The sequence below is a fragment of the Acyrthosiphon pisum genome, unplaced genomic scaffold, assembly GCF_005508785.2.
Source record: "Acyrthosiphon pisum isolate AL4f unplaced genomic scaffold, pea_aphid_22Mar2018_4r6ur Scaffold_21582;HRSCAF=24315, whole genome shotgun sequence".
Lineage (NCBI taxonomy): Eukaryota > Metazoa > Arthropoda > Insecta > Hemiptera > Aphididae > Acyrthosiphon > Acyrthosiphon pisum.
The window spans coordinates 59,553-80,644 of record NW_021771065.1 but is presented as its reverse complement, the minus strand read 5'-3'; the positions used below and the strand labels follow the sequence as shown (position 1 = coordinate 80,644).

The 21,092-nt window shown below is 26.7% G+C and overlaps 1 protein-coding gene across 1 annotated transcript; it reads right to left on the bottom strand.

The window, feature by feature from the left end:
• Positions 1 to 1,377: 1,377 nt before the first annotated feature.
• LOC103307820 (putative nuclease HARBI1) lies at positions 1,378 to 2,267 on the bottom strand. The gene is made up of 3 exons (XM_029492491.1): positions 2,242 to 2,267; positions 2,008 to 2,182; positions 1,378 to 1,659 (listed from the first exon to the last, which is right to left on the bottom strand). The coding sequence occupies exons 1-3, from the start codon at positions 2,265 to 2,267 to the stop codon at positions 1,378 to 1,380; spliced, it is 483 nt and encodes a 160-aa protein (XP_029348351.1).
• Between the last annotated feature and the right edge of the window lie 18,825 nt (positions 2,268 to 21,092).

Sequence of the window (21,092 nt, the reverse complement as noted above, 5' to 3'; positions counted from 1 at the left end):
CAACTATACATCCCAAGCAAAACAAAACAAGCTTAAAGAAGAGACTTTAGAATATGAACTGAAAAAAAAATTAAAAGAATTATAGGAATTTTTATTATTTATTTTGTATTTATTTATAAAACAAAAGGAATTGTGATTTTATTTTAATTTGAATAAAAAGATATTTGACTGTTCTTATATATTTTTTTTTTTTTTTTTTAATAAGTGGGATTTATATTTTATTGTTATTATTATATATTTTAATCATAAAAATATTTATTCTCAAACAAAACCTTTATTTTTTTAAGTAAAATCATTATAACCCGAAAACATAGTCGGTGCGTTACGGGTCACCTAAAACTGCTTATTTGTTACCTAGCTACGAGGCATGCAATCCATACTTAGCGAATCTGTGAATTTGAATTGCATATAGTCAACATTTGAGAGACCCATTGTTAAGTAATAGTCCAGTCACTTGAATAAAAGTATTCAAATACATTTTTTAAATACTTATTAAAAAATACTTGAACAAAGTATTTTATATACTTTTTTCAAAGGATCTGTATTTAAAATCATATACTTATTCGTTTTAGTTTATACTTTATATAGCATTTCCTATTTTAATTATGTAAAAAATTAAAACTAAAAATTTATTTAGTTTTTTCGTATTTTTAATGTAAATTTTAATCAACTAAAACTACTCTTACTTAGACAAAACAATTAGATGAGTATATTTTGATAGTAACACCATATGGTACGGTGTAAAATGATGCATACAATAGTAAAACATGCAAATTGGTTTAGTAGAATTATAAGCTAAAAAAATTGAAAGTAGGTTGGTATAAATACTTTAAATACTTTTGAAAATAAGTATTTGTATCAATACTTGAATACTTTTAAAAAGTACCTTTTACAAAACTGGCAATACGTATATTGGTAATCCTTAAAATAACATTTTCAAAAGCTCTTTTACGAGTTGTCTTATGACAAAACAGTTAGCTGTAGGGCTACAGACACTGGAGGTTAAATTGTTCATCGTAATAAGTTACATCCATCGTATATTTTGAATTTTTAAAAAAAAATTAAATTCAATGTTTTTGAAACATAGTTTTTTGTTTAACTATTTTTAAAAACCAAAAATCTTCAATTTTCATATTTTTGAGTTCAAACTTTACATTAATAATAATAAGTCATATACATTATACATAATAAGTGAAAAGCAATTACAATAAATATTACAATGTTATGGATTTATAGGTATATAATGTACCTTGATAACTTATACTAAGCTAATTATATAAATAAGAATGTATTGGTATTAATTTATAATGTTTATACTTAAATAGTAAGGAACAAACATACAATATATTAAGCAAATTAATGTTTAATATTTGACCGTCAAGAAAAATAAATTTCTATTACATAATTTCTTACAACATTTCCAATCTGTCTTACTGGCAAAGCTGGTAGTTCTTCTAATAAATTATTGTCTAATTGCTGTTCATTTAATGGCATTTCATCGTTTTGTTTCAGTAAAATATTATACAAGAATGCAGTAGCAACAATTGTTGTCAACGTTGTGCTTGGTTTAGTACGAATGCCAACAGATAAGACAGGAAAACGTCGTTTTAAAACTCCAAAAACACGTTCAATCACATTCCTTGTACATATTTGGGCTTTCTGTATTTAACATAAAATTAGAAGTAAGCTAAATCTCAGAGTAATGGAGTAATATTTATGAATTGCAAAAACTGACCAAGTGTTTTTTTAAATAGGTACACGTTTAATTTACGAGAAATACAATTTATATCCATTTGTATCAAACTTGATATTATTCTTTGATTATGATGTAGGTATATAATTAATATGTATTAAATGTGCTATTAGTACTATCGTGTTTTAGTGGTAGGTTACATAATATATAAAAAATATAGTTAAAATAACGCATTATATGATAATGTTATTCACTTGGTTACTATACATGGTCACTTTTTGCATGATGACAACAATATCTGAAAATATGCTTACTTGATATTTTTTTTCAGAATAAGTTGTGGGATTCAGTAAGGGAGTCATGAGATAACTCCTGCATGGATAACTACCATCGCCAAGAAGAAAACATCCATCATACTCATTGTTTTCGAATTGGGCACGCAGTAAACTGTTGTCAAATACAGTGCTATCATGCACAGATCCTGGCCATCTGAATGCACAGTATTTAATATTTAATAGAATTTAACTAAAAATATTTTTTCATAATACCTGGCCACAATATTCATTATTTCCATTTTGCTGTTACACACGGCTTGCACATTGAATGAAAAGTAGCCTTTTCGATTTCGGAATTGTTCGCCTATATCACTATTTGGGGACTGTATTCTGATATGTGTACAGTCAATAGCACCAATAACTCTATTCACTACAAATTTTGGAATATTGTGAAGGAGTAAATTGTTTTCTTTTCATTGCCTGTAACCACTGTTTTAATAGCTCAGGATTGCCCAAAGGAAACCTGTAAAATAAATATTTAATAATTAACAAAAAATATTAAATAATTAAAAAATAACAAAATCACACAATTTTTCCATTAATCACTCCTTATTTATTAGTACAATTATTAATATAATATATCATTACTAACTCACCCAAAAAATGATAACCCGCCATCAGGTTTACACCTATTATTACAGCCATAAGCTGCACAGGCAACTGGCATGATTGAAATCGAAACTAAATTATTTTGTTTTCACTTTTCACTAGTACACAAAGATTTTAAATTATTTATTACTTAAATTTAAAGTCAGTCTCTGACAGTAGGTACATCATTAGTAATGATTCATTACATGATATTGACATATTGACCTTTTTGCAAATGGCGGCATTATCAGTTGGCCGGTATGTTGTGGCTTCAATGATAACGGCGAGTTAGTTATCTAGGTTATTTAAAATATCTGATGATAACACAGTTCAATAAAGTTCTTTTTATTATTTATCGAACCAAAATCGGGCCTTCAATTTATCGAACCGATAACAACATATTTATCGGATCGTTAAAAGATAAAAGTCGTTTATGCAACAGACAATATTTTTATCACACCGATTTCTGTTTTATCGAACCGATAACTACTTATCGATCGTTTATGCAACCCGGCATAAGTCTAACGTGGCTATAAATATCACACGGAAAAAAATAAAGGTTTAACCCAACTTTTTAAATGGTTATTTTAATCGTATTTTCAGGTTAACATAGGGACAATCTATAAGAGTAGTTATAAATACTAAATTGGTTTAGTTAAAAATATTTAGCTGTTTCAACTTTATATTTAGTTGCAATTTCAATGAAACTACTTCATTGTAGGAATTAAACAATATAGTTATGTTTACTATTACATGGGATTGCTTTACCTAAATATTATAGTTGGTTCAACCAATATATTAGATTAGAATTAACAAAATCAACCTTTTTTTACTCAACGTAACTTAACTGTTTAGTAAACCTGACTTTAGTTTTATTTTATTCAACCATGCATAATAGTTAGTAAAAGTAATGTTTACTATATATTTAGTTAATCTAACCTATTTAGTGGATTACAATTTATTGTTTGGTTTATCAAATCAACTAAAATGTGTAGTAGACCCAACTTAATTTTTGTTCTATTAAACTTTGTGTAAAGTACTAATGTTACAAATTTATTACAAGGGTTACATTCAGTGGCGCAACTAGGGCTGAAATTTTGGCTGTAGCCCCCACCTGACATTACATGAAAAGTAACCCCCACACCACCATATATATTCACTTAAAAATATAAAAAAATCATACAAAAAAAATCAATTATTTATTTACTCAAGTATTTAATTATACCTTATTTTTTAATATTTATATTATAATTTTCAAACATTAGCAATAATTTTTTTTTGCTTAATTTCTTTAAACTATATATATTATAATATCCACGAAATATAATATTACGTTTCCTAATAATATTTTAACGATATGTAAATAATAATAATTTATTAAGAATTTACTACTGCACTGTAGTAATCATACATAGTTGTTAAATATTTATTAGTTACCTATCTTTCATATAATACTAGGGTATACAGTATACACATAGTTATTTACTATTTAATTGATGAATGATACTAATTTGCTAATATAAGGAAATATCTTGGAACATAATATTAAATAAATAAACAATATAAATATATTAAATAAGATTTATTTAAAGTAGGTACATAATAAAAAGAAACAAAATAATACATATAATAGTATACAAATAATTAAGACTTAAACACTATATACATGGTTCCATTATTATTAGGGGAAGATGTACATGGGTTTTGAAAACTTGGTATATCATTAAATGATGTACAAAAATATAAACATGATGTTAAAGTAATCTCCCAGGCTTGTATATGATCATCAAATTTTATTGTTTCATATTTATGGTGCAAAAAAAAAGGATTATTATCAACAATATATATATATTTAATTAAACCAAATATGGGAATATTTTCAAAATCAAGTACTATTGACATATTACAAGCATAGCGAGTTCCTTTTGTTTTGCACCATGAAATAAAGCTACAGTTATGTATGTCTAAATTATTAAAGATTACTCTAGAAGAAGAGTCTATTTGGGATTTAATTTTATCTATTGTGTATTTTGATAATTTCATAGTCCGTCCAATGTCTATGTTAGAAGAAAAACAATTTTTTGATAAAAATGTATAGGCAAGTTTTAACTGATGTTTGTTACTTAAAGTCAAACAAATATTTTTCCTGCTAGTAATAGCATTAGCATTTATTTTAGATTCTCTATGTTTCGATTCGAAACGCATAGACCAAATATTTATTAAAGGTCCAACTTCATTCATAATTCTTGGATAGTGTAGTAAGTGATGGTGTTTAGGTTTTAAATTGCAATTAAATAATTTTAAATATAATTTATGGTGCTCGGTGATTAGAGTCTTCAGTAATATATGATATTCTTTTTGAATATATTTAGAAGTAATAATATCCACAATTTGTTTTAAAATCACAAAGACTTGCCAAATTTCAGACGATATTGGAATTAAATCTCCTATTATTTGGCCAAAAAATCTAATAAAACAAAACATTTCACTGGCTGACATCTTTAATTTACCTTTTTTTAAAAAATCTAATGATATCATTTGAGGGCGGTTTTGAATATCAATTGGTCCATAGCTAAAATATTGGATTCGATTATTTAAGGTATCCAGGGAAAAATATTTTAAATCATTAATAAATGCTAATAAAATAAATGACAAATCATAGTTACAGACACCTTCTAAGACATCGTGCATTATGTCAACCGAAAAATTGCTTGTAACATGAAAATCAGGAAGTTCATTCCAAATTGAAGGACCTTTTAGACCAGTTAATGATACATTATTTATTTCCAAGTCATAACAATAATTTTCTTTATTTCGTAATTTACTAACATCTTCGACTGTTGAAAAGTTGCATTCTAATTTACTAGATTTACAAAATCGACAGGAATAGTTGGCCATAAAACTTTCAGAAAAGTTAAAAATAGAATGAAGTCCAAGGTTATCTCCTAAAATTAGAACCATTTTAAAGTAAACTTTATAGTTTTTATTTTCTATGGTAATGTCAATTCCACTATTTTCTAAATATTTTATAGATGAAATTAATTTTTGAAATATAGCAAAATTCCCAAATTCTGTTCTATCTAAAGAATTAAATATTAAAGCAAGAAAAATATAATCAAGTGTAGAACTGAATTCATAAGGTAAGCAAGGACTTAAAGAAATATAAACAGCTCCCATTTTTTTTTTACCTGCATGTGACCCTAACGGATTATTGGTTTCATAATCGTCAAAGTACAGAAGAAATGGAAGTATTATTTTACTAGGAAAATTATTACGTTTTTCTTTCCATATATTACATTGGACCAGACTACAAATAATATCTCCATTAGTTGAAAACAATTCTTTCAAGTTGTTTGTTATAATTTTAAATACATTAGGCTGTTCCAAAAAGATTTTAAAAACCTCATCCAAAGGTATATAATAAATGTAAATATTTTTATTTTTCATAATTGTAGAATCATTTTTAGTAATATTAGTTAACCTGTTACCTATGTGCACGGCTATTGGTGTGATATACACTCCCATTTGTTTTAACTTTTTTATACGCAAAAATTCAGATTCTAATTTATCAAATGGATTTTGAATAATATCAAACATCGAAGTTATTTTAGAAATAGAATTTAACTCACATTTACTTTCATTAAGCAAGTTTAAGACTTCATTTTTTAATATACTAATATTTGTTTCTTGCATCATATTAACATCATTTATTATAGTTTGTACTTTATTTTTAGGTATAACAGATTCGTTGTACCATTTACTTATAAATATAATTGATTTATTATGAACATTATGCTTAAAGGAATTTATGGTTACACTAGTTTCATCAGTTAGCTCATCAATAGAATGACTGTCATTGTCATTACTATATGTTATATTATTTAAAAATGGAACGTTATTTAATGTTTTTGGTGTAACAGTCGCTTGATGACAGCTTGCTATATGTTTTCCAAAAGAGTTAAGAGTATCAAAAGTTCTTAAGCAGTTATCTACTAAACATTTATAATTATTAATATGGTCATATGAATGAAATAACCTAATATGTAACAATAAATCTGAATTCAAATTAAAATTCATAAAACAAATAAAACATGTGAAACCCATTATGTAAAAGAATAATAATTATTAATAATTGTAATCAAATTATATTTAAAACACTCTTTTTTAGTATTCAAATAACACAATATTACTCTTGTGGTTCATGAACATAATACATGAATAATTAATATAATATATATTATATAGGTATATAAAAAAAAAAATATGTATAATATAATAAATTATTATAATAATTAAAATTTGTTTAAATCATTTATAAAAATGTTTACCATTTGGTAATTTTTATCATAGTTTGTGGTGATATTAAAAAAATACTTTTGAATAAACTGCCAAATTTGGTCGCTTTCCGCAGGGTAATTTAAATGCATACAAAAAAAAGACTTGAAACATACCTCAAGCGCTTTAAGAGGAGATTCCAATTTTAAAAAGTTGCGATTAATCACAACATAAAAATCAGTGACATTGACATTTTCTTTGTTTTCACATCCTTCGCCAATAAATATTAAAAATGGCTGAACAGTTTGGCCTAATCGTTGAGCTTTTTCTAATTTAATGTTGTCAATTTCTTTCAATTGAGAAATATTCTAAAACAAGATAACCATATACATTAATAAAAGTTTTGAGAACTTAAATTAATTAAATACTATTATAAAACAATAATTACATTAGCATAGTGAATAAATCCTTGTTTTATTTCAGCTTTAGAAGGTCTCCAATAATTTTTTTTTGATGTATTACCATGTAAGCGCTTACATGATACATTAACTGGATTGAATAATTCCACAAATAATTTTAACGCAGCAATTTCATCATTACCTAAAAATTAAAATCATTGACATTAAAATGTATTATTTCACAATATTAGGTACACTATACTAAAAACAACACACATGTTAAATACTAGGTTATATTACCAGGTTTGTTAGGAAATTCTAATTCTACCATTAACATAGGAAAGTCTTGATAAATGTTTGCTTTAAACTTTTTGATATACAATATTAAACTTTTCTTAAATGTTTCAAATTTAATAAACAACATCATGTCTTTATCTGGATATAAGTTATTGAAATCTATTTCTATCTATAACAATTAATTAATTTAATTTAAAAAATCATTCTTACAAAATTTAAAGAATACTAACAAGAGAAAATCCATTTGCAGCTCTTATTGCAGGATAATCATCAAAATATTTATTTTTATTTTCATTTTCCAATAACATTTTATATCGATAGTTAAACGTTCTGTTCCATTTTTGTTCTACCAAGTCCCAAGGCGAGATATTATTTTTAAGCCACAAAATATCATCAGTAAAAACTAAAAAAAAATGTAATTAGTTATCGGTACATAATAATAATGAATACAATTTTTCAATTAAAATCAAGTTCAATTAAAAATTAACTGAAATTTTAGTTACTTTCATCATTAAGAACTTCTGAAACAACAGTAGAGTTTTCTTTAGGATTATTGTTAAGTGAAATTTGTCTCGTATATTTCCTCATGTTACAATATTTGTCCCATAATTTTCCCCTATTAGGAGTAGCTATTTTTCCTTCTTTTTTATATGGAATAAAGTAGGTTTGTTCCACTTCATTTGGGAAAAGTTTCACTAACTCAGTAGACACTTTTTTAAGTTCAAATGTTGTTAACTTTTGATCAGAACTTTTCTGTAACATATGTACTATGATAATATGGGCCAATTTGTTTCTCATTGATGGTTGCAACATATCAGAAAATTTCAAATGGTTAAGAATTATTTTCCCTTCATGGTAGTTCATTAAAATATTTTTTACTTCATTATTTTCCTTCTATATTAAAAACATTTCACAGTTAATACTTATCAATTCAACAAGGACTAATAATTATTAAACTTTGCCTACATCGATTACTTTAGTTGTTCCATCAGACATATCGTTAATAGGGATACCTAATACTTCTTTTTGTTCAGATATTTGTTCAATATTCTCGTCAAAACCTTCACTGGGTAGTGGCTCTTGAATGATTAAATCTTTTTCTACTAAAATAATATTTATTTTTTCACAATATAATCAGGTATTAATAATATATTTAAATGTTTAATTACCTATTTGTGAATCGTTATAATTGAAACTGCAACTATTTATATCATTTGTCATTAATATTTTATTGAAATTTCCATCAGAAAAAAGATTATAATCAATATTTGATTCATTCTATAAAATAAGAAAAAAAAACAGAGTATCAACATTGCAAACCGATATATTGATACATAGGTATAATTTTTAGTTTATTATAATAATATTGTTATAAGGAATAATAATTATTTATGTTATTATTATTATTACAAATTAACTAAGCAAAAATTACCGAATCTAACCTGGTAATAGGTACCTACTCTCAGTGTCGCACAAAAATCAGAATTACTCTAGCCGATAATGTTTGCGCACGCTTATGGATGTTTGGATTTTGTAACTTTACAAAGTTGCAAAAACCAAGCATACATAAATATATTGTACCTACATATACCTTTATATAAATTACTAAATTCTAGTTGTTTTTATTGCTACAAAAAGAAACATAGATTATTACTTACTGCAATACTTGAATCAGTCAGTTTATTTAAATCGGTAATCTTACGCCACACTGAGGATCTATAACCTATTTTAGTAGGTATTAATTCTTTCACCATCGATTCATTTAAAGATTTAAATGCATGTTCATTAATTTCTTGATCTAACAAAAGTAAAATATAAATTAATTGATTTAATTGATTTACTCGTCTGTTATATAAAAATACAGTATTACCTATGGTTATATAATTAGTATAATTAGTTTATATTATACATTTTATGTAAATTGATTTATTAATTCTATTCATTCTACAATTATATTAAATGTCAAATATTATCTTATTAAATAGGTGACAATTAGTGATGCTATATAAATATTAATATGTATAGTGTATTAATGTATATCAGTATATGTATTATAGAATAAAACTTACCTTTAAAATAATCAATTATTTCTTGCGGCAAATTTATTGATTTTAAAATATCAACCACAAATTCGTCGGCCATAATATTATTTGATTTATGTATATAACAATTTGAAAAAAAACATAAGGTATAACGTGCAAAAATAAGGCAACAACAACAATTAACAATTTATAACAGACAATTCGTATTTCGTAATCGTAACGTGACTTTTTTATAAGAAGTAAGAGAACCGAGTGCATGCGATATATTATAGATGAGTATTGACTATTGAGTAGGTAGGTATACGGTTAAACTAGTCTGCAGTCTGCACTCTGCAGCGCCGCGACATCAAATAATTATAAAAATAAAATTAAAATGATTATGAGTTATCGCAGCCCGCAGGAGACCGCGTAAACAATAAATAATATTGGGTTTTTGGATATCAGCTATATTAATTTATAAATAGAATATTTCAACAATAATGCCTGTTTCTATTTTCTATTTCAATTACAGTTATTAGTTTATTATTATCATTGATTATAGTTGCATAATTTTTAACCACTGAAATAGTTACTATAACAACATAAAATGGTGTTATAATTAAAATACAGAGACCGCATAAATGTAACTAAATGATATTGTCAACGCCATCATATAAAATGTTGTATTACACAATTAAAAGATTGTAATATTTCCACACAGCAACTAAATTTATACAATACGTGTAACTAAATGATATTGTTAAGACAATAAAATAAAATATTATATCAATAGAAATGTTGTTCTCTCAACTAAAATTTATCCAACTATTAACTATAATATAATTATTTTTTTCCGTGCACTATTACACTCATCATTATGTTTGTGTTTTTCTGTTATATTCTCTATGTCGGTTTCATCGGTTAAAAAATTAAATTAAATTGTCTTTTTGTAATATTCAAATATCCGTAATTCATTTAATCTTTTTTCTATTGCAGCCGGTGCCTGTTTGCCATCGTGGAATAATTTTATATCTAAATCTTTACACAAAATATCATACTTCGTAGTCAATGTCTCGATATTATGATGTAAGTTTAGTTTTAATATTATGCCCGTGTCTATTACGTAGTCCGAAACTCAGTATAGGTACCAGAATCATAAATAAATTGTCACAGGCAACAAATAATTCTATCGGAATTTGAGATTCGTTTTTAAAAAATCGTCCTAATAACGCGAATATATCAATTTTACTTAACTCTGCCTGGTGTTTTTTTTCATTATCATTATTTGTAGCTATTGTGTTATAAAATACACTTTTTTTCGATTCATTTATATCATTTAAATTAGAAATATTCCTCATTGTAAACAACCATTTGCAAATAGTATACCTATTTCTAATTAAGATAATGTAGGTGTGGGGGAAATATAAATTGTGTATTTTTAATTCGGAAAATAACATAGCTACTCCTTCAAACACATTACCTGTAAAATCAAATCATGTTAACATTGTTATAATATTTTTTTGAGATACGCCAACGATAAAGCTATTATACATCGTGTTTCACGAAATCTGCCAAAAAAAAATAACTAATTGAATAGCTTTCGTTAACAGATTCTTAATATTTTTAGAAGGGTCTGCTGGCACGTCGTTTATTTTTTTTATGTACCTAAATATTATATGAGATAAAATATTTTTTTGGAAATTTCGGTAAATAAACTGTTAGAAATATCCGTAGGTCAAATCATACACCATAATATCATGTTTATAATTGGACGATAAGTACTCAATGACCAGGACGTTTAATTTATTATTGTAAGGTTTTTAATGTCTCCCCAAGTTGAGACGGTTGTATTGAAATATTTATATTAATTATTTTTGCAATTCTCTGTAATACATACGTAATTTAACTAAAATTATTTGGACATTCAAACTTATTTATATGTTCCTCGTATTCTTCTATTGTATATTTTAAGTGCTTAAATTTGTGAATACATTTAACCTGATATTGTTTATCTTTTATATTTAAAAAACTAATTTTATCATATTTTTTTCTTAATTCCGCAAAATATTTTTCATTCACAGCATTTTTGTAAAGTTTTGTAATATAGGTAATCCTCCAAATAATCATTATAATTATTAACGTAATATTATATGTAATTTTTTTTCAACGTCAATGTAATTCCAACAATACGACACAACGATTACCTTGATTTGCACTCTGACAAAATATTTTTTTTTTCACAATATGTACGAGGGATCGATCGAGGCACCTTTTTAAAATTGTATTTAGTTAATTAAATATTTAAGTCTGAATTTTTTTGAATTTTTACAATTTTTATTGCAGTTTAAATTACAAAAATTAAAAATGTGGCTCGATCGTTCCCTTGTATATATTACGGATAATCCGAATATTTTTTCAGAATGAAAATCGTGATAATTGTCGACACGTATCGTTGAAATTAGAAACCGTAGTTTTTGACAAAAAAAAGAAGTGGTAGTGAGGCCCCTTAAATAGTGTGTCCTTTACTTCAGGGTTAATATTAAACTGTTCGGTGAATTCATCTGCGCCCTCTTCGTCACCTTCATCAAGTATGGACAGTGCATTATTATCCTTTATAATAATATAAGTGCCGATATCCGTTGAAGATGTGAGAACGTTGGCCGCACCGGAACCGTTCACGTCAAAATCAACAGTTCTGTAAGCGACGATATCAGCAGCGACTCTATCGGCCATAGAATCTGACATCTATGAAGAGGAAGTGGAGGTGGTGGTGGTAGTGGTATCTATGGTGCTTTTACAATGCTTACCCAGTCCATGCACTGGTGATTGTACCGATGGGTTAATGTTAAGATTTAAGGGAATGGTTTTTCCGCCTGACAAAAATATTGGCATTTTATTCTAGGAACTTTCATCATTATTTGCCATTGTATAACTTACATCATTATTATTGTAATACTTTTCCATATTGATCTGCGGAAAAAAATTTTAATAATATACAAACACCAAGTAAACGTGATATAATATTAATAAACTTACTTGACTGTTACTAAACGTAACGCCGATCAAATAGAGATTTTTGGTATTGATGTCGTGACTTTCAGGAAACGTAGTCTCGTTATGCAAAGTATTTAAATTGTCTGTCTGTGATTGATCTGAAAAAACAAAAGTAGGTTAAACACTTACACAGGTACACCAAAGTATATAATATAAAATATCGTTCACTCGTCAAAAATGTTCGACAGTAATATACGTGTACAATTTTAATTCTATTCATTGTTTGTTTTTTATAAAATTAATCCTACACACTGCTATGAATGTTACCTAATTAATTATTATAATATTATGTACTCGGTATCGACGTACAGCGCGGTACTGTGATGGCCGTTTTCAATATAATAAACAGTCTTAATTGGATCGTACTCGCTCACAGTTGCACTCCGTGTCTATGTTTGCTAAAATAAGCACAAACATAACACACACTAATAATTATTAATATTCAGATACCTATACAAAATACATATCATAAAACGCTTAATAGTATTAGTACTTGTGCGTATTTGTTTAAATTATAAAGATATTGAACTTGTTAAAAAAAGATTTTTGTTACAATATGGAATTTTTAGTTTTAAAATTGTTTAGTATTATATTTTTTTTTTTTTTTAATAAAGGTAGACAAACTTATGATGAGTCTTTTGTTACTTTTTCAAATCTTAAATTTAAAACTAAAAGTTTTTATGAATTTCTAATTCAAAATAATTTGACATAATCGAATAATCGATGTACCCGAATTGCCTATCTTATGCGCCGCTTAACTAGAAGTTTTTGCGGTTAAATCGCAACATAATAAGAATATATATAATGCTTAACATTTTATAATGAATATATCTCAAATCAGGGATGGGCAAATTATAAAAAAAAAAGTAATTAATTACAAATTAAAAATTACTCAAAATACCAGTAATTAATTACAAATTACTAATTACATGATTGTAGAATATTTAATTACAAATTATAAATTGCATAATTGAATTACTTACAATTACCAATTACATTTAAAAATTGTATGATACAATAATTATTCATTAAAAAATTGCAATATCTGTAATTCAATACTTGTTGAGGAATCTGTTAAAGCGTTACAACGGCTTGGTGACACGCATATTAAAAAACTGCCATCGTCGTCGGATATATCGGAAGCAGAAATTTCATTATTAGGTATATTTATTTGTTTAGCAGCATTTATACATAGCAACTGTCTTCTTTCTTTATCAGCTTCAGTTAGACCTTTCGGAATACAGTTACAGACACGTAGACGTAGTTTACAATTTTTGTCGATTTATCCATAGAACATGGACAATTAAGATAGTACAATACTACATGTCTACATCGTCTATATTATACGTAGTACAAAGTTCAAAATAAAATAATCTTTCAGTTTCGCTACAAATTAATAACCATGACATTTATCAGTAGATAGAAACATAAACTTTATATTGTACAGTTCAATTTTAAATTTATACAAGAAATTAATTGTAAATTACTAATTACACAAATATTATGTAATTAATTATCAATAACAAATTACATCAACATTTTATAATCAATTACCAATTACAAATTACTTAAGTAATTGAATTACTATAATTGAAAAGTGCCCAACCCTGTCTTAAATACCTTTATGTATAAAAAATATACTCTATAAACAATAATAACTTCATATATTTTATTATAATATACTACAGTGTAACCTATAATTTTAAGTATGACGTAGGTTTTTTCAAAATAACGAAATTCGCGAAATAAACGTATACTATTTAATATCAGAAATATATTATACAGCATAACTTAATTTTTAGGATGGTGTAGGCTTTTTCAAAATGCCAAAATTTACAAAATAATCGTATATTTTAAAATATCAAAATAAACATTACAAAATTCAAATAAAATGACAAAATATATGTCTGTATTATTGGGTGTTTGAAAATAAACATAGAAAACCGAATATGTGCTATGCATATTGTTGGCTGGTGTGTAAGTATCGAATGTATACCATGAAAATATCTTTTACACGATTACGCTACCGGCAACTTTAAATACTTATTATGTTCTGATAGTGTATGATTAAAAAAATATATAAAATATATTGTAAATATATAATGACCACATGATGTTATTGCATTTTTTCGAACAGAAAAATCGTATGTAATTCAACGACAAGTCACAGCCATTGAATTTGGATAAGCAAGGACGTGATCTCCTCTTCACCTATCGCTCGCTACCTTCTTTAGGTGTCGTTTGGTGTATTAAGGGACCTCACTACCACATCTTTTTTGTCAAAAACTACTGTTTCTAATTCCAACGATACGTGTCGACAATTATCACGATTTTCATTTTGAAAAAATATTCAGATTGTCCATAATATACTAATATAGGTATACAAGGAAACGTGTTCGAGCTACATTTTTAATTTTTATAATTTAAATTGCAGTAAAAATTGTAAAAACTTTCAGACTTAAATATTTAATTAACTAAATACAATTTTAAAAATGTGCTTCGATTGATCCCTCGTACATGTTGTGGAAAAAATAATTTTGGTCAGAATGTAAATCGAGGTAATTGTTGCGACATATTGTTGGAATTAAAATCGTATGTTTGAATGCAAAATAAACATTTTTCACAATATTACATATTGACATGTGCGTGCGAGTGCGTACAAGAGCCCTCCGTACCGCTACAATTGATCTGCGTGGACGCCATACACACTAATAATCATTTACAACTAACACAGATCTCGGCTGGTGACGTCGAGATTGGAAATTGCCTAAATGATTCTGTTTAAATCAATGCCATAGCGAGGCCCCTAGCTTAAGTATACTTATAAATTATAACCGAGAGTTACTGATCGAGCCATGGTGTATCGTGGGTGCCGATATCCAATGTGGATTAAGCTGGTCGTCCGCGGGTACTCTTCAGATCGTTGTCACCTTTCGACATCCACTATCGACAATCCACTATGACTATTGTTTCTCGACCATCAAAATATTGACTGCCTCCATCGACTACCTAACTGTAGACTTAAAAACTAATTACCGCCAGGAGTCCCAGTCGGTTACTAACACAACGCGCGTGCTAAACATCGCATCAGCATATAATATATATTGCATACATATGTGCACATTTGCCATTACTAACACTTGGCATATTTGCCGTGCCCAACGTAGGGAGTAATGTACGATGTCGATGACGACAATTGTTCCAGTGGCACGTGAAACGAGCAGCTCAAACGTTGCTCTAGAGTCTAGAGCGTTATCTTTGCGGAATCTCCGTTAAAGATATTCATTTGAACTTTGCCTTTTACGCACTAGAGCCGACATATGACCGTATATCGTCACTTCTGTGGAACATAACCCGTTCCCGAATCACACACATACAGACGCATCAATAAAATATAATACGTCAGAGGTGAGTGAAGAGCGCGAGTTTTTACGAAAATTAGCAAATTATTTCGAGTTAAGAATTCGTAAAAATTTTCTTTTTAAATCTAAGATTTGAAAATGTATTACAAGATTCCACATAATATTGTCTACCTTTATCAAAAAAAAAATGTCTACAAGAAAGTTAAATTACATTTTTATGAGCGTTTGAAATTCATATTTTTACAACATTTGATATTCGCTCGATTTCTCATGTGACGATTTTCTTATTTTATTGTGATTAAAAAACAAATGACTGTAGATATTTGAAAATTTCACTGAATGTTTATATTAGCATTTTCTATATACGATAACATTTTGAAAATAATTTGACTCTTTTTGAGCTTTGTACAGACATGGTCAGTTTTCAATTTTTTTAGTTTTTTTTCTATAAATATTATATACCTAAATATTCTGTAAAGTTTTATCTGTTAGGTCAAAAAGTGTAAAAATTTAATACAAGGCTCCTGATATATTGTTACAATAGCAGTTGAAAAATATTAAAAATACATAGGCACAATTTTTTTTTTATAAGCATTTAAAGATCGAATTTTGACAAAATATATCAAATTTGAATTTGAATAATTATTTTGTAGTTAAAAATTTATAAAATGTTCAACTTTTGTATCTAAGAATTGAAAATTTAGAACAAGATTCCACGTAAGTAATTTATTCTGTTACCAAAAAATCTAAAAAATACATTTACACAGTTTATTTTTATAGTAATTTTAAGTTCAAATTTGGACGAAATTACATATTAAAAACCTGGAATAACTATTTTAGTTATTTTGTTGTGATTGTATAATATGTTTCGTGGGTACCTATACTTGAAACTTCTTAAGTGTACTATTATATATCTATGATAGTATCACGGTTTTTTGTTGATGCATAACGCGTTATAAGTACCTGATGGATATTGTGATATGATTAATTTGGAATTTATTATAGGTCAATTTTTTTTTAATACCATATTTATAATATTATGTCTTATACCTACCTAGACTGACATACCGTCTCCGCTCAGAATCGTTTTTCTTATACAATGATATTATATCATTGAATTCAAATTTAATACCATCCATTATACAGTGACCCACTTGTAACTTACTGTACAGCAGAGCGACATCCACTTACCCACCTTTTTTTTATAATTTAAATTGCAATAAAAATTGTAAAAACTTCAAAAAAATTCAGAATTTCCAACTTAGATATTTAATTAACTAAATACTATTTTTAAAAATGTGCTTCGATCGATCCCTCGTACATGTTGTGGAAAAAAAGAATATTTTATCAGAGTGCAAATCAAGGTAATCGTTGTGACGTATTGTTGGAATTAGAATTGTATGTTTGAATGCAAAATAAACATTTTTTCATGATCACAATATTAAAAAACTGACATGTTCGTGCGAGTGCGTGCAAGAGCCCTCCGTACCGCTACAATTAGTACAATTGATCCGTGTGGACGCCACACACACTAATAATCATTTACGACTAACACGTAGATCTCGGGTGGCGACGACGAGATTAGAAATTGGCTAAATGATTTTCCTTAAATCAACGCCATCTACTCCCGTCAATTTTAGTTGAAAAGACCTTAAGTATTGACAAAATTAAAGTTAGTTAACGTTGTCCGATTTTGATTCTGAAAAAAATTGAACGTAGCAGAAAATTGTCTATAGATCCTGCGAAGCACTTTGTAAAAACTACATTTTATATTATTGTGAACTGTAATTGAAAACTTGAAAATATTAGCTTTTTAGCATCATAATTTAAATTAAAATTAATATTAAAAACGGAAAATGTTTCGTACGATCTACAGACATTTTTCTGCTGAATTCAAATATTTTTTTTCAGAATCAAAATCAGACAACGTAAACTATAACTTTAATTTTGTCCAAACAAATGTATTTTTTTGTAAAATTTGTACAGTGAAATTTATATGGTTATCGAGTTATTGACATGTGCATGCGCGTACGAAAGAGGATATCCGCATTTAATTTCACTCACTAATAATCAATTACAACTAAACATAGATCCCGGGCGGGTATAACAAGATTAGAAATTGCCTAAATGTTGCCCCTTAAATAATTACCGTAACATAATAAGAATATATTTAACGTTTAACATTTAATATAATGATATAATGAAAAATTTTAAAACTACTGTGAAGTTTTCAGTTTCGACTCCCAAAGTACCAACTAGATTCACTTTCCCAGAAGTAACTGAAGTTTAAAATCGAAGGATTATTTCGACTACTTATTGTGTATACAGACACAAAAAATGAAACAACACATATTATTGTAAAACAATTACATTTATCGCTCCTATCTAAGAATCTAATCGAATCTAAAATATATACGCTATGCACATTGTCAAAAAAATTAAATAAACATTATTTAAAAATAAATAGTGAATGAAAATATTTTATTAAATAAGAATTTTTAATATGGATTTTGTAAATCATTTGTACACATGAAATTCTATGTAATTTATTATTTAAAAAAGTGTATACAACCGACTCATTATAGAATAATGATAGGTAAATAAATAGATATTTAAATGAATCATTTAAATTTAAAATCAAAATAATACCAACGGCTAAGGTGAAAGTGAATGTATAAAAATTATCAATTACATACACACAAATTTAAAAAAAAAATGTGATAAATGTGTGTAATATAATTTAATCAAAACAATGTATCTGCAATCTATATAATTACACTCTTATTGTACGTTTGGTGAGTACATTAAAAAAAATGACCATAGTTCGAAAATATAAAAATTAAAAATCCAATGGAATACAAATTGTACGTATTTAATCTACCTACTATTAAAAAATAAATAATATACATAATATTACTCTGTTTGACAATGATACACGTACCGTTTGAACTCAATTGTATTTAGAATTTGTATACATAAATAAATATTTAAAATTTTATTAAGTAATGTACGACATTGGGAGAATGTTGACGTAAAAAAAATATAAACATCAAACATTTTGCGTAGTAAACAATGACAGTCAATATGTTTGAACATTCAAATTTTACTAGAACCTACTTAAATAGTTTTAAAATATAAAAAACACAATGGAACTAAAATTTTACGTATTTTACTTTAAAATGAATTATTAATTATATACGTACCGAGAATTAGTTTAAAAACACATGCACAGTACACATGTAAAAAAAAATGTAACTGACTAGAGGTACGTGGTATGAAGCGTATGTAGAAAAAATATTTGGGAAAGGTGTCAGCTAAGAAAGTATACTTACAATATTCACGAGCTGTTTGATTTATATCGAAACTGTCCATAATGCTCGACAATTCATCAATAACATCGATATTCCTATATAAACTATTAACTAATATATGATATACGTATACTATTTTATTATTATTACTTCAATTTAGAGTTATAAATATTTGAGACATATATAACCTAAATATATTTTTTTGTATTTGTTTTATGGTTTAAAAAAATAAATAACATACATAAGACAGCCAGCAATTATTTATGTATGTATGTGTTTTGTCATTTATATTTTATATAATACGTATTAAATGTAATATTGAAAATCTCTACAGGATACTGTTAATATATTTATAGTGTATGTATTCATGAACGTGAAAAATACGTTACAAATTCAAAAATAAAATAGTTTTCTCCACCATCAGAAATTGAAATCTATATATTATATTGTATTTATTCTGAGTATTATACACACTAATTAATGGTATATGTTTAAAAAATTAATTTTTCAGCATCTTAGATGTTAAAAATCTAATCATCTAAAAATCTTAGACGTTAAGATAATTTGAATTTTAATTAAATTTACAATATTTCTAAAGTACACTTAAATTATTACTTGTTTATGTGTATATGATAAGTGTGTGTGTGATTTGCTATCATCTACCAGAGAACCCATAGAGTAATATATATATATATATTACTCTATGAGAGAACCCGTCCCTCCACTGACGATGGTAGACACAACATTGTATTGTACGTCACTTATAATTTCTATTATTGGTTCTATAATATTAATGACAGTCAGCGATTATTTATGTGTGAGTGTGTCATTTATATTTAATATAATACGTTTTAAATGTAAAATTGAAAATCTCTACAGGATACTGGTAAAATATCTATGGTGTAGGTATGAACGTGAGACATACACGTATATACGTTATTTACAATTTCGAAACTGAAAAGTTTACTTAAAAATAAAATTTTTATTATATAAATAATATAGTTTATTTCTCATCAAATCTTTCATACAAGTCATCAATTAAAAGACTAATTATTCTGCTACCTTTGCACAGTCAAAATACTGCAGCTATTTAATAAATCATTGAGCAGATCCTATATTAAATTAAACTTAATACAATGCTTTTGTTAAACAGATGAAAATAATTTTTGCCGAATTCATAATTTATAAATATAAATTATACTAAATTAATCATTATTACTAAAAATTTAATATTAATTAATAAAATTTAATAAAAAAAAATAATAAATTTATAATAAATTAAAACTAAACAAATATAAAAATATAATTTAAATACAACTAAAAAATAGTGGTTAGTAGTTACAATAATTAACAATAATTAACATATAGTTTACAATATTTACAATACAATAAATTTTTCATAATATTTTACATCTTATATTTTTACATAATAATTGCAATTTTAACACAATTATTTAATTTCGTCTATTTAGACTCATACCACGACCCTTCGTCATTTCGTCATGCACTTCATCGTGTATTCCGACCATTTTGAATGGTCTATGCTTGGATTGTCAGTGCAATATCGAAGGGTGACTCGCGATCCTAACTTGAGTCCAGCCATAAGGCCCGTTTCACAGCGACGCGTTCGTACGCGCGCGTTTTATATGCCGCGTACAAAAATACATTAAACAAATGGAACGTTACACAGCCACGCGTACATCTGCCCGCGTTTTTTTGTCGGTGCGTTCGCTACGAGCCGTACGCGTGGATCGTCGG

Coding starts and splice junctions, on each gene's coding strand:
- LOC103307820 (XM_029492491.1), bottom strand. CDS start 2,267: ATGGAAATAATGAATATTGTGGCCAG. Junction 2,183..2,241: donor ATAATGAATATTGTGGCCAG/GTATTATGAAAA, acceptor CTGTGCATTCAG/ATGGCCAGGATCTGTGCATG. Junction 1,660..2,007: donor ATTCTGAAAAAAAATATCAA/GTAAGCATATTT, acceptor TGTTAAATACAG/AAAGCCCAAATATGTACAAG.